Source organism: Fundulus heteroclitus, chromosome 6, assembly GCF_011125445.2.
Source record: "Fundulus heteroclitus isolate FHET01 chromosome 6, MU-UCD_Fhet_4.1, whole genome shotgun sequence".
Classification (NCBI taxonomy): Eukaryota; Metazoa; Chordata; class Actinopteri; order Cyprinodontiformes; family Fundulidae; genus Fundulus; species Fundulus heteroclitus.
Window position 1 is genome coordinate 2,657,792 of NC_046366.1, and position 15,792 is coordinate 2,673,583.

The following is a 15,792-nucleotide window of genomic DNA, read 5'->3' on the forward strand; positions in this document are numbered from 1 at the left end:
AATGCCACCCAAACCAAGTGATTGATGAAATATCCTTCCCCTCAAAGACTGTGGTCCAAAAACAACAACTTCTGTCTTGTCTGTGTTGGGGTTCAGCCAAGGAAGAACATAAATATCAGACTGTGGCTGAAAGCCACAAGAAATAGGAGACCATAGCCGGCTCTCCTCCCTAAGTAACTGCCCCTCTCAGCAGGGATCAAGCAGAAACTCTATAAAGCCAGCCCCCCGGACTTATAGCTTTTTCACCGGCTGCTTGCCAGCAGCACTGGAAAGACCCCTCTCACCCTGTCTGTGGGCCCTCGTGAGGAATAGTTTAACATTCGAGAGACCCGCAACCACATGTGCGCAGGCTAGAATCGAAGCAAAGTACAGCCTGGTTTTCAAAAACCTTAACAGCCCCCCCCCCGTCACGGAAATAGGCTGTTTGTAAACTTTTCTCAGCTTTTACAGGAGAAAAGCTGACCTGAAAGTTGCTCCCTCTGCAAGCTGTGTAGAGGCCTTCACAGGAAACCTGAAGAAACCCTTCTCATCCCATGCTACAGCCTCCACAGGCCTTGCACAGCTCACCGGACTAGAGCTAGAACTTTCAAACAAAGCTGTGCTGATGTGTTTTTGGTTATGTTTTAAAGGGACAGTGTGTAACTAATTTGGCTTTTAATAAGCAAAAATCAAGTATTGATTTTATAAATACATATTCTGGCAAAGTCTTATAACATCACATGAAAAATGAAAGCTTTCTCATAACTTAGAATTAGTAGTTTATAAATACATAGTTGTCGGTGCACCCACTGGGAGGCGCCATGTTGCCTTGCTATTTCTGATTTCAGTAGCCGAAATCGGCCTAACTTGTCAGCCTTCTGCGTTTTCCCTCTCCGTTTTCTATATGAAGACGTGCTATCGGGGGAGGAGGAGTAGAAAACAAGCAAAGACCACCATAGATCATCTTATTTGCCGTTTTCTGTTCAAATACTCTTTGAACATACTCTTTGTCTATACTCTTTGTCTACTTGAAAAAATAGACAAATTAAATGCATAAATATTGTCCATGGTAGATGTTTCTATCACTTTCTACAGTATGTATTTTTGCATTTTAATAATTTCATATTTATTTTGTTCTTTTATGTCAGAGCCTCCACGGGAGCCTCTAGAACATAGGGGAAAAAAGTGAAGTACAAGAATATTCTACAAAATGGTAGCCTTTAATTATTATACCGTATTTTAAAAAGCAACTTCTTCCTATTTTTTAAAAGCCACTATTGCATGATGTGTTTGTCTGTTTATAACAGCCACCAATAATAAGGCTGGGGGAAAAAAACTGGTTATTTTTACTTTTGTAGCATGAGGCATGTTTCACCCTTTCTTTTTCTTTCACAAATTGACACAGGGTGCCATCCGTTCCCTATATAAATGGCTTCTTCAACAAAAAAATAGTATTTTGACCTGAAAAAAACACAAATTAAGTAGAGAAATTGAACTCCACAACTTGAAAAAGAGAAACATTGCACTTGAGATCGAGTAGCTACAAAAGGACGTTCAGAGTAAGTTATAATACACCATTTGACAGTAGTATTACTGACTTTACATAACTATCTCTTATTGCAGACAAAAGATGACTTGCTGGCTTTTCTTTATAAATAATTGTTTAAATAAAATGACAGGAACTAAGCATTATTTGTTTCGTCTTTTATTAAACATTAAAAAATGGTGTTCCACAATTCTGTCCCGTCCTCTGCCACTAGGTGGTCTAAGTGCGCTGGCAGGACAGACTTGCCTATCTCCTCCGCTTATAAAGCTGCGATCTAATCCTGTTTACATGAAATAAACCTGCTCGCCAGCAGGTTCAAGCTGGCGCACATGTTGCTATGACAACAAGTGCAGGATGAGTTTCGAAGAACCAAACGATCCAAGATCATGCCAAATCGTCAACAATCAAATCCAGCTACCTGAGTTAGCGACGTACGAAGAACGGACCCCAGGTCTCTTTACTTGTGTTTATAGTTGCTTATATTAGACCCCCTGCTATCATTAGCCGCTATTAGCTTCTTTAATAACTCGTTACTACACTAGTTAAACATAACTAAGGTTTGCTAAACACAAAGCTTATTTTTGTTTCACTCCACCATAGTCCAATAGTGCTACAAGCGTTAATACAGCATTAATAATTAGTTAAGCTAATTTAACCTCATTCCATATGCTTTAAGATTAACTTTGGTTCTGTAACTTTGATCTGCAGTGAACCCAAGATTCACTGAATTATTTTTATGGTGATGGTTTTCAACAATTTTTATTTTCATTCCTTTGTGTGGAATAGTTCCTTAGTTTTGTTTAACTTTGATTTTGCTTAGTAGTTTTAGTCAAGCTTCACTAGCCTAGTAAATAAGATTTGTTGGCTGAAATATATTGTTAATACAAGGAAACAACATTATATGACGGAGTTCCCTGAATGTGCATTTATTTCTGTTAATAAATTCTCATACTAGTCGCCCCGTTATTCTAGGCCACCACTCCCTGCCTAGGTTCTGGGTTCAACTCCCACAGACTGCCACTCTGGTTCCCTGAGCAAGACATTTAACTTCAGATTGGTCCCTGGGCACGGCACAGTGGCAGCCCACCACTGAATTCTCTGCGTTTAACCCATCCCCTTGGATGCAGAGAACAAATTTCATTGGAATGTGTGTTGCAATGACAATAAAGATGATTATAATATTATATGTGTTGTTATGCCATAATAACGCCATGATAAATAATTTATCTTAGATTGAATTCTGAACAAGGGAGAGAGAAAGAGTGCAAGGACAGCCCTCCTCTCTCAGCAGCAGGTCAGCTGTGACTACTCCCTGCAGATAAAAGTCACAGCCACCTCTGCTTCAGTCTCTCTTCTCGCCCCTTAGCCACAGAGTTGCTACAGCAACCCTTAGCGCCCGGAGGTAGAATCGCATAAACAAAGACAAGCAATTCTGAAATAAATGATTTTGCAGGACTCAGAATATTATTTCAACAAATAATCAACCATTCTTGTTTTGTCTTTTGTTTGTTTTTGCATGTAAATAGTTCTTAGCTTAGCTTCTTTTTATCTTCATTTTGCTTAGTAGTTTAGTTAAGTTTCACTAGCCTAGTAAAGAGGATTTATTAATCGAAATATTGTGTTAATTCAGATAAACAGCATTACATAGTGATGTTCTCTGGATGTTCATTTTATTTCTGTTATTAAATTCTTGAACATGAGAAGTTGTCACTCCTTTATTCTATGTGTGTGCAGAGTTTGCTGTTAAAAGATCGCTAGTGCTCGAATTCATCCCTTTGAACCATTGTCTTGATATCAGCTTAAGAGCTGATCATCACCAGACAATACTTAACAGATAGAGTTATTTATAAAACATTAAAAAATTTTAAACAGTGTATAAATGCACAACAGTGTGCAGAGTTTGCTGTTAGAAGAATACCAGTGCTCAAATCACTCTTTGAGCTCTTGTCCTAACATCAGCTCATTGCGCTGCTATTCACTGGATGATACCTAACAGAGTTATTTATTAAACATTAAATAACTTATAAACATGTGAAATTGCACAACATCTGAATTTAACAGCTGAAAATTAAAAGTCATCCCGATTTATGTCGTCAAGACATCTGTCTTACTGGCCTTCCAGTGGTCTTTTAAACTGACTGGATTCATCAGAATTTATGGATAGATATACCTCAGTATTATCAGCATAAAAGTGCAAATTTATCCCATGCTGTCTGATAAGTTCCCCTACTGGAAGCATCGTTATATAAAATTTTATTAATTAAGAATAGATCAATGACTATTCTTACAGTCAGCTTTATTATATACAGTTTTGCAGGACCCTAACACATCAGTTTCCAACATGTGCTCTAAGCTTCAGAGAGCAACACGAGCTATTCTGACAAGCATTCAATGCCCAGTAACCACCCAGCAGTCCCAGATCATGAGAGCATGCTGACCATCTGAACTCAAGAAATCTGTCTTCTGACTATTCTCATCATGACTGCAGGAACTTGCTTCAGACTAGTTACTCCATGATACTACAAGGCTGAAGAGCAGATTATTTGCTTGCACAAAGGGAGCAGAGACTTCTACACAGGGGCATGAGCACATAATGCATCAGCGTGCATACATTTTTTCATAACAAGCATAACTGAACCCTTTGGTACTCCACAAGTAACCCTGTGTTTGATCATTTATCATTTATAGAAATAAACTATAATCTGTTGGATAAATAAAATATATTTATTTGTACTTTTCCCCTGAGATCTAATATGAAGAGACACAAGTCCATTATAAGGCCATGAGAATATCATTGGTGACCTTCACCAGTGATGTTTCAGTGCTGAAACATCACTGAAACAAACAGTATTTGTTTCATGTAAACCCCCAAAAACATTTAAAAGGTCTGACTTCCTCTGACAGAGGAAACTGAGTGACTGATATGATAATGACAAGTGTTGTTTTCCTGAGGAAGATTCATTAGAAGGACCTCATCACAACCAAAAATCCCCAAAGTCTGCAGAATGTCTACATATCATTTTAGATTAACAGATGTTAAAATAGCTGTTCAGAGTAAATTATTTTTGAATTACGACAGATGTAACAGGCAGAACAATGGCATCATTTCTAATGTCTTTGTTGCTTTTGCACTTAACATTTTTTTTTCACAATTTAGTGCTGCTTCAGTAGTGAATAACTGCAAGTGAAACTATTATTTTATTTTTTATAAAACTGTGAAAGAAAAAGGTTCTTTCTGTTTCTCTTCCTCTCAGGCGTTACTGAGGGGCGCCCACAGCTTCTCTGAGTGCGCCGGGTAGGAGGGGACAGGAGGCGGGACAAAAGGGTGATGTTTCCACATTTTAAGAAATGGGAGAAACGGCTAAAAAAAAACAGAAAACAAAATAAGGTCCAAACTACAGCGCAGATGAGGTCCAAAAGGTATGGAAGTGTGTGTGTTGATTGCACATTTAAAAAACACTAACGGTGCTAAAAGGAAATGTTTTTTTCAACGTTGACATTACCAAGCCATTTTGTATTGACCAGTTTTTAGTATAGAAATGTAAAAAAAGAAATAACCATAATACTAAACTAAATCCTAAAAGACACAAATATTCACAATGAGCCAATAACTGCACTCAGATGCTTAAAGAAACGTTTATGGAGGTTTAAGGAAGTTTAAACTCTGTTACCCTTCAGAAAGCATCTTCTTAATCCTTTCCTTCTCAGAGGCCAGAGTTATATCTGCACTCTGGCTGCGAAACAGCTTGTCCTCTGGTCCATTCACACACATCACCGGTGGAGACTGGAGTTCATCCGAGAGGTCCTGAGAAACATGTCAGTAAATGGACTCTCCTGATGGATAATGCATCATTTTAATATTCAACAAACTGCTTACAGAGGCGAAAATCTTGGCAAAGTTTTTGTTGCTCATTCCAAAATCTGGAAAAGCAACCATTCAGGAATCCGGGTTTACATTTAAATGGGCATAGCTTCTAAGGGACTTAGTAAAACAAATTTCAGAACATGACCAACATCAGTGTTAGTTTTTTTTTTTTTTAATAAATCTTTTAAAAATGTGCAAACAATTTTAAGTGCAAGCATTTCTTGCTGTTTATAGGCAAGGGGTCTGCAACCTGTGGCTCTGGAGCCACAAGTAGATCTTCGGACCTTCAACAGTGGCCTTTAATACCTTTGGCTAAATATTGTAAATAGTAAACTAATATATTGTAAATATAGATGTGATAAAAATTAAAACTTTATCACTTTTTTAATTTTTTGATGGAATACTTACATTGAATTTCCACAACAAAATTTCACAGAAACTACTAGTAATATCTATTAATCAATTTTTCAGGTTGGAAACTATAGGTTCTTTTACATTTTTTTTTCACAAACAAAAACATGGGATGTTTATTTTTTTTAAAGCCAAAAATTATAAGAGTGGTGTTTTTATTACAACAAATTTCCTAGTAGATATTGATCAAAAATTACAAGTCATCTTTTTTTTTTTTTTCAAAAAGGTCATGTAAAATTTCCTGGTCTAAATTAGTTTTAATGAGGCACGCTGAGGGCAAATATGGCCCTTTGGATAGTAAAGGTTGCAGAACCCTGACATAGACCAACAAAAAAAAAAAAAACTCACCTGTGAGAACTAGATGAAATCCAGTTAGTGGAAAAACAAAGAAATAAGTAATTAATAACCACGCCAAGCTTATTGCCCTTTTCAAAATACATTCACTGATAAAAACAGTTCAGCAGAAACTTTTTACAATTAGTAAAGAGAAATTTCTAGTCATAACCAGAACACATGCAGACTTCAGATGATTCTGTTTGCCATCACATGTGTAGTGATAATTTAGCAGGCGGTAGCCATAAATGCACGAAAGCAGTCAGTAAAGACCCATTGGACAACACTACCAGCACTTTATGGAGTTTGACATGGGTTGAATTTTGGGTTTGCATCAGGCAGTTAATCTGCATGTGGGATGCATTAACACAATTACAAAACATACAGTCAAAGTTGCTCAGTGTTGGAATCGATGGATACATAAGGACACCCACATGCCATGTCATGTTTTAGAGTCCACTACCTTTGTTCAGATGTGTCATGGGTGTTCTGTAATCCTTGGCACAAAATGAAACAATCCTTTGTTTTGGATGACTGGAACACTGACTATATGTGTAGATGCCCTAATATACTGTACCTATTTATGAGCAATTGAACAGCAAGTCTACCTGATCTCATGCAAACCCACAATGCTGTTATGATTCAATAAAGTGCTGGGATTTTAGTTTACCAAATCTAAAACGCATTCTCTCTGTGGTGACCTAAACTCATTTCCGATTGTCAGATGGGCCTTAAAATGCTTTCAGCACCATCACTCATAGCAATTTTCCGCCAAATTGAACCATTCCTTGTGGGTGCTAAGCCATTTTTTAGTTAACATCCTTAAGTATCAGACAGTGCGGACCATATATCAGTACATTTTAACAAAGAACCAGACAGTTCGTTTTCTTTTTTGGCTTTTCTGGTGTTTTCATATTAAACATATATATTTATATTTTAGATAAGTGAAATGAAAACTGACCTTTTTCTCATCACCAAGCAGAAGTACATTGTGGTCAGGGATTTTTATTGATCAAAAGATCAATGTAACCAACATTTTTATTGCCAGCTTTACTCTAAGATGTTTCTGGACCACTGATGGTATGAAACCCAAATGTGGTGTCCTGCTGAGCAGGAGTTAATAATTTCATCATCGTCCTAGTTTTCCTCACTTTCACTTTCCTTTGAGGCAAGTGACCCAGCTAATATTTATTTAGTTTTTCTTTCCGCTCTCTTCATCCTTCCTTTGATACAATAACAAGCAAGCTGGTGCACTATCCTAAAATAGAGGAGATTTAATGCTCTTACAGCTTTTTCCCTTTTTTTTAGTTTTTGAAAGAGCAGCACTCACCTGAGGGGCAGCAATAGTGAGTGCAGTGTTGGCTAGTTCTTTGTCCTGAGATTTTTCTCGGGCCAAACGAGCAGCATCCTTGACCTCCTTAAATTTCTCTGAAAACTTTCAAAAGTGAAACAACTTAGTTAATAAGTCCAAAACTATGAGAGATAAAAGTAAGACAGTTATGCTTTGGCACGCGGCTGATTTTTGTTTCATTTACCTGATGCAACTGCTGTTCAGTGGCAAAACCCAGTCCATAGACAGTGTTGGCTCTGCTGTCGGCCCATTGACCAAACTTCTGAGATGTCTTAGTAAATGTCATGCTTGGTGTAATAGAGCAGTTGATAATTGCCTGTGGATGCAACGGTAATAAAACAAGTTACCAATCTAGAAGAAAACAAAAATGTTCCAGTTAATTATTCAATTCTAATTGTCATGATTTGTCTTGGATGAACCCAGAACCCAGAACACACACACACACAGCTAGTTTCCAGAGTTTATTGATGCAGCAAGAAGTGGATGAAGAAACGACCAATAGCCACCTTGCCTGGGCGGGTGGAGGGGGGTATCCGGATGGCGGGCAAAAACAAAACAAAAGCTGGAACCCATCGGGTGCTGGAACCTCACGGGCGCAGAAACTCAGGATCCCTTGTCAGCGCAGGAACCAAGTGGACGTGGGGAAGGCGTCGGAACCCATGAGCACAGGACCCTCTGTAAGCGCAGAACCCTTGAGAGCGCCGGAACCTTTGAGAGCACCGTAACCAGACGAACCAGAGGCGGGCGTCACAACGGCGACCCCGGGGAGACGAACCAGAGGAGGGGCATCGCGAACAGCGACCCAGGCGAAACAAACCAGAAGCGAGGCTTCGCAGAACAGCGACCCAGGCGAGACGGATCCAGAGTCCTGCCAGCTCCTGCACCAAGCTCTGTGTGTGACTGAGTTCATCCTTTGACCGGTTCGTTCTGTCATGATTTGTCTTGGATGAACCCAGAACACAGCACACACACACACACACACACACACACACACACACACACACACACACACACACACACACACACACACACACACACACACACACACACAGCTGGTTTACGGAGTTTATTGAAGCAGCAAGAAGTGGATGATGAAAAACAGAGTCATTTACCAGACGGAGGTTGCAGGGGTACAGGAACTGGCAGACCAGGACCAGGACCAGCATGATGGTCAGAGGACTGGAGACGAACCAGTGACTATGGACAAACTGAGGTGAGTTCTTATAGAAGTGTGAGCAGGTGGAATGAGTCCAAGGTTGATTGCAGCCTGACAGGTGTTCCCAATCAGGGCTACACTGGGGAAGGTGCAAGAAAAGTTCAGAATGCAGCCTTCAGGCTGCATCATGACACTAATCAGTTTATTTATAGTGCGGCAATTAAAAACAAGTTGTCTCAAGGCATTATACACATTAAAATAAAAACAAATTAATTCCAATTTTACTATGGTTAAAAAAATCTAGGAAACCAGTCAACTGCATTGAGCCACTAACTAGAACAAAAATGTAGCAACAGTGGAGGGCCGATCATATCAACTCGTTGAGTTGAACATGAAAACTTCAATTTCCAGCAGACTTTGGTCTTTATTATTGCTTTTTATGTCAATGCAGTTCCTTGGAAAGTCAGTTGGATTTAGTATTTCTGTGAGTATACACACAGAGAAAATTAAAACTTTTTTATTATTATTAAAACTTGGCTCCACAGCAACATCTCTCTCTCACATCCAATTTACACCTGGCAGTGAAATACATCCTCAGCAGCTTGTTGCAATGTTTTAAGGATGTTTCTCTAGGACCAACTTCAGGGGTGGTTACTTTAGAAAAGGGAATGGAGTTGGTTCTGAGAAACATTAAAGGGCCACTCTGAGCTGACTCTGTAGCAGAGTAGTTCAAATTACACACTGCGGTCAGTTTACTTAAACCATTAAAACGGGTATTTGAGGAGATATTCTACAGGTAGGGTTGTTTTGGTTATATCTTTAAATAATTTCCTGTTCAGAATTTTCAATGAAAAAGGGCATTTTCTCAACTCTTTATTAATCAAGGGATATTAGGATACGACAGGAAACTGATTGTGGCATTCTGCATGCAGTTTGGAGCTAATTGTATGACATTGTAAAACATTGCAAGTTGGTGTATGAAGCAGCTAATTTGAATATTTTACTGTCCTGCTGTTTTAATTTTATTAGTGTTTGTGCACTTCTGCTAAGCTTTGTAAAGTTAGTAATTAAGGTCAGGACATACCCTGCAGGAACAGAGAAATGTGTTCACTCTACCATAGTCACAAGAACAAAGTTCTTTCTGGCCTTTCACAAGAAATCAAGCTCAATCACTTCACCACATAAGCAAGGAAAAAAGGTTTGAAGTGAAAGAGGAAGAAGAGTCCTAATTGTTATTCATGATTGTTGAAGAAATGGGGAAAACAAGTAAGGGTAAGTGCCATGTTTGACCCTCAATACTATCAGAGTTGAACAGGGTGAAAACAGTGTCTTAGTTCGACAAATGCATGAGATAGAAATAAATCTTTCAGGATGTCGGTCAGTCGTTTTGACAACCTCATTCATCAGATCATGCCACACATCAAGTATGCACACATTCAAATCGTGACCAGTCACACAACAGTTCACATCAGAAAAGGATAGACTGCCTCCTCTTGGTTGGAAATTAGTCTCTGCCTCTATAGGAGGAGTGAAAGTTCTGCTGAACTGTTTTTACCCTTGCAACTGAGGGTAGGATGGAAATGTTATGCTCGGTAAATCGGAGAACTGGATAATTCAGTCAGATATTGTTTATAAAAAATAAAACAATAAACAGAACTTGATACTTGCAGAATAATGTTCAGGAAGCAGGGAGTAGACTGGGCTGACAGCAGGATGCTTACTGCAGGAGATAATGGCAGACTGGGCTGTAAACAGGGAGCAGGTCCGAGAAACAAACTGGGTCATGCACAGATCCAGAGGGCAGAGCAGGAATTGTGGTCGAGAATCAGTGCTAGGTCATGTCCAGAGTCAGAGACCCATTAAGGGATCCAGCAAGGGCAAACTGACACAGGGATTCCAAAAATTTAGAAAAGTCAATCTGACAGATATTTACAGGTGGAATAAGTGGAGGTAATGAGGAGTAATGGCAGGATAAACTGCTCACTCTAATTAACAAGAGTGGAATAGCGCAGAGAGTGATAGACAGACAGCCAGCCAGCCCAAAAAACAATCGACAGGCAGGATGCATGACAGGAAAGGGGGATGGACAGAATTATTGTGGCTTTGTCTGTAATAAAACGGGGGCTGCCCCTGTCTGTTGTGGAGAGGAAATGCCTGAGCCAAAAAAGCAAAACTCTCAATTAACTCGTGTAGGTTCTGACCCTCACGAACATTCATGGATCATGACCTAAAGAATGACATTTTAGATAAATGGGGCCAAAATGAGTTCCTTCTGTTGGCTGGCTAGACCTACATCATCTTGGGGGAGTTTGAAGTCAAGCAGTTGCTCATCTACATTGAAAAAGTAATTTTAGGTAGCTTGGAGATCTGATTAGGATGCCTGCTTTGAATGTTTCTGGGCACATCCCAATGGAAGGAGACCCTGGGAAGACCCAGAACCTGCTGGATGGAGTCTATATACCATCTGGCCTGGGAATGCCTTGGTTTCCCCCAAAGGAAGGATGGGAGGATGTCGCTGAGTGGGTTAGAGGTATAATTTCTCGGATAACCGGAAACAAGAGTCAGGGATGGACAAACGGAAGCTACACACTCACAGTATGTGCTCATCCAGGGCTTGTGAATGCTGCAAGTCAGTGACTCGATACAATCAGCTGGGTTTCCTTGGAAATAAATGTTTTTGTTTTTTTACCAATTTGAATAAAAATCTGAACTCCACTCCATTGTTTTACAACTACGATGAAAATTGAATGTAAGGTCTGTGAATATGTATGTTGGTGTCATGATTAATAACCAGCTGACCTTTAAAGATCATATTGCCTGTCACTCGCTGACAACAGTTCCAAATTGTTAAACACTACATAAAGTAGCGAGCCCAACATGCCAGCCAGCTCTTGGTGCAGTCTGTGATCATCTCCCACCTTGACTATTGGTTTCAACTCCCTCCTAATGGGTCTCCCAGCATGTGCTATGAAACCTCTGCAGATGGTCCAGACCACTGCAGTGCATCAATCAGTCTAAAAGAGCATGTCACCCCTCTGTTCATTGAGCTACATTGGTTACACTTGGCTCCCTGAATCAAATTCAAGTAACATAGGTTAGCCTACAAAATGCTTAATGGAACTGCTCCCAGGGCAGTGCCTACACCGCATTCAGTACAGACTCTTTTCATGTGTTGTTCGACGGTGATAGATTGACCTAGCAAGTGCCACCAGAACAGGAGCGCCCAGTGTAATTGCAAGAAGCCTCTGAAGACCCAGCTCTTCAGCGAGCATCTCCTAGCCTGCATTTCCCTACACCCTACTCCTTCTTCACTTCCCTTTACACTTTCAACAGGATAGGTTTATGATGTTGTATGCTGTTTAACTGAGTAGACAGTAGCCGTCCTTCTAGAAAAAGTCAAATGAAATAAAAAAATATATAAATACAAAAGAACAAAAAAAAAAAATAAAAATTGGAAAGCAAGAGACCACTAAGCAAGAGGGATCACAACATGAAGACCAATTAACACATCAAACAAGCAAGGCAAGTTTATTTGTATACAATTCAAAGTGCTGTAAGACAATTCAAAGTGCTGCACATGAACATAACATAAGAAAAGAAAACATTACAGAGGAAAGAATATTGCAGTGGAATAGTAGCAGCAGGTGAAGATTTAAGTCAAGTTGACTGCAAACTTCAACATTAACATTCAAAAGGCAGCCCTAAACTAATAGGTTTTTAACCTTGATTTAAAGGAACTCAGGGTTTCAGCACTTTTACAATTTTCTGTAAGTTTGTTCCAGATAAGTGAAGCATAAAAACTAAATGCTGCTTCTCTGTGTTCGGTTTTTGTTCTAGGTATGCAGAGTAGACTCGAGTCAGAAGACCTGAGTGGTCTGGAGGGTTGTTATGCTGATAACAAGTCTATGATGCATTTGGGATCCAAGCCTAACAGGAGTATTTTAAAATCTATTCTCTGAGTTACAGGGAGCCAGTGTAAGGACTTTAGAACTGGGCTGATGTGCTCTACTTTCTTAGTCTTAGTGAGGACACGGGCAGCAGCGTTCTGGATCAGCTGCAGCTGTCTGATCAACTTGTTAGGCAGACGTGTGAAAACACCGTTGCAGTGATCAATTCTACTAAAGATAAACGCATGGATTAGTTTTTCTAGATCCTGCTGAGACATCAGTCCTTTAATCCTGGAAATGTTCTTTAGGTGTTAGAACAGGGACAAAGTTGTTTTAAAAGTATGAATGAGGTTGGGGTTTAAAAAATATTTAAATCTTTGACGTACTCTTGGAGTACCATCAAATCCATCACCTTGAAAAGGAAAGATGACAGTAAAACATGGCACCTCAAAAAACCTGTCAATCTGCCACCTGTCTAATTTTAAGACTAGGCTTAAAACTTTCCTTTTTAACAAAGCTTCTAGTTAGAGTGGCTTAGGTTATCCAGAGCTTTCTCTGTAGTTGTGCTGCTATAGGCTTAGGCTGCTGGAGGACATCAGGTTCTATTTCTCTCACTCTGCTGAGTTCTCCTACTGTTGTCCAATTTTGCATTATTTGTTGTTATTTTGACTTTTAACTTGATGTTCTCTCTGTCTTTTATCTCTTCATAGTAGGTACACCTGGTCTGGGATTCTGTTAGCTGGGACACCATCCAGGGGAGCAGATCATCTGTTATTACCATATAATATAAAAAGGATTCCCCGATCAATGTGTGCTCCTGTGCTTTTTTTTTTTTGGGGGGGGGGGGGGGGGGGGGGGGGGGAGTCTGCTCTGTCCTCTCAAACCCCCAGTCGGTCAAGGCAGATGGCCGTTCACACTGAGCTCAGTCATCTTCTTCCTTTTCATCATCATCCACTCTACCTACACTGCATGAACTGCCTTCTACCTCATTCCAGCGTCCAGTCGATAAGGATGCACAGGTGGATGTCCCTCACCTTTCTAAGTCTGCCAATGAGGAGATCCGGACTGATCCTCCTCATACGTTTGTTCCTGAATTCATTGAGGAAGGGGTCCAAGTGGGTCTGCCTCACGTTCATGGGTTCTTCGATGAGGGTATACAGGTGGACTTTCCTCACCTATCTGATGAGAACCAGACTGACTCTCTACACAGTCCTGTTCCTGAGTTCGCCAGTGTCCCTCAACCACATTCCCAAGTTGATTGATTAGGGTCCAGGTGAACTTGCCTTGAGGCTCCAAGCTTTTTCTTGGGTTCCTGACTGGCTTCTTGTGGGAACTCCTCAGTGGTTCCAAGTCTCAGGACAGCCATGGTGTTCCAAATGTCCATAGAGCCACCATGAAACCAGCTTCTCAGTGCTCTGTCATGGGTTCCAGCGGCCTGCCCATCATCTCTGAGTTCTGCCGTGGGGTCCAGCGATCTGGCCGCTGTCTCTCGGAGTTCTGCTGTGGGTTTCAGCAACCTGGTTGCCATCACTCTAATCTCCTTCAAAGGTTCATGAGTTCCAGCTTGCGGGGCTTCACCCTGCAGGGCATCAGCCTTTCTGTTCGAGCGTGTTCTGGGGGTCTTTCTGGTTTCTGGGGGTCTTTCTGGTTTCTGTTTCTTTGGTTTTTGGTTATTGGTTTTTCTCCTGTCCCAGTCATATCATTGCTCTCTCCCTAAGCCTAATTACTCTCATATCCTTCACCTATGCTAATTGTGTCAGCTGTCTTTCCCTCTGTCTCCTCTCCTACTTATGCAGCCAGCTCGTTCATAGTCATTGTCAGGTTCTCCTGGTCTGTTTTTCTCCTTGTGTTACCCATGATTTTTGTCTTCTGCCGAGAATTCGTTCTGCATTTTGGTCCACTAATCAAGACATGACAGGGAAGGAGGTTCACCTTCCAGCATCTTTATAGTATGCAGCTCAACATTTTCTGATGTACCACTAAATGAAGAAATAACACTGAACAAGAACATCTATTTGTAAACAGAAAGAAATTAAATTACTGCCTTCTGCCAGGGTTTTCTGTGATAAATTAAATAAAAATGGAACAGATTCTTTACATGTTGTTACTTTATTGTCTCATAATGATCAACTAGAATGACATTAATTTTTCAGGGGTGGATTTCTCGATAAAATAAAACTCAAAACTATCAAATATGGTCAGATAGGACAGGGTTTTAAGGAAACACTGTTATTTCTTCACACTAAATGCCATATGTCAGCATAAGGCCCAGAGTATGAAGACAAAAGTGCATAGGTCTAAATATGTTTTAGGCTATCACTTTGTATCTGTTGTTGGGCAATTCCTGGCTTTTAAGTTGTTTAATATTTAATAAAAAATATTGTTCAGTGAATATCAGTCCAATTTGACTTTGATATTAGGACAATAGATGAAAGAGGGATTCAAGCACTAGCATTCTCTAACAGCAAACTCTGCACACATACAGTATGGCATATATGACAACTTCTCTTCGAGTATATGAATTTATTAACAGAAATATATCAAGTTCAAGTCAAACATATTTCAATCAAGAACACTTTAACTAAGAATAACTAAAACTACTGAGCAAAATTAAGATAAAAGAAACTAAAGAACACACAAAAGAACAAAATGACAAATAAAAATATTTCCAAACAATTACCATAAAAATTTTTGAATCATTTTTTGAAGTTCAGTGAGGATCTTTAATTTAGAGAACCAAAATTCATCTTAAAGAAATTGGAATGAGGTTAATTTAGCTTAAAGGAGAAATACACAAAATTGTATTATTTTAGATAGAAAACTAAAGGTATCTTTATAGATGGAATATGGTATGCCATCAAACAGCATCTCTCTGTGTTATCTCCAGTCCTCTTGTCCTCTTGGTCCTCTTGTTTGCTGGCCGTGCATGCATGTATGTGCACAGTGCACGTGAATAACTGCCATTCAGGGCTTAGCCCCCCCCCCCATGCCCATAAAATGCCACTGTCAGAGCAGTGTAGCGTAGGAGCAAAATGGCAGAGAGCACGCCCCGTGGATTATTCTCTTGCTAACATCATTATAAAGTTAAAAAGTTCTTCCCTAGACATGTTCCTCTGAAAAGGTAAGGCTGTTTTGCTGTGTATTTATCCATTGAAAATGTGCGCATATGAGGTGAGAACAGGATCAGAATATGTGTGTGTGTGTGTGTGTGTATGTGTGGAGGGGATAGGTTGCAGCTGGAGTGAAGGTAGGGAAAGGTGTTTC

At 39.9% G+C, this 15,792-nt stretch overlaps 1 protein-coding gene across 5 annotated transcripts in view; it reads right to left on the reverse strand.

The window, feature by feature from the left end:
* LOC105933891 (homer protein homolog 3) overlaps window positions 1-15,792 on the reverse strand; it is a 48,553-nt gene that overhangs the window by 18,728 nt on the left and 14,033 nt on the right. For 2 of the 5 annotated variants that reach the window (XM_021322108.2, XM_012873643.3), the window contains 4 exons: window positions 7,670-7,801; window positions 7,465-7,569; window positions 6,150-6,158; window positions 5,197-5,330 (listed from right to left, as the gene is read on the reverse strand). In XM_021322108.2, coding sequence (XP_021177783.2) covers window positions 5,197-5,330; window positions 6,150-6,158; window positions 7,465-7,569; window positions 7,670-7,801 — 380 coding nt within the window. The remainder of the gene's footprint in view (window positions 1-5,196; window positions 5,331-6,149; window positions 6,159-7,464; window positions 7,570-7,669; window positions 7,802-15,792) is intronic. The other 3 variants (XM_036137849.1, XM_021322111.2, XM_021322110.2) reach the window with 3 other exon arrangements.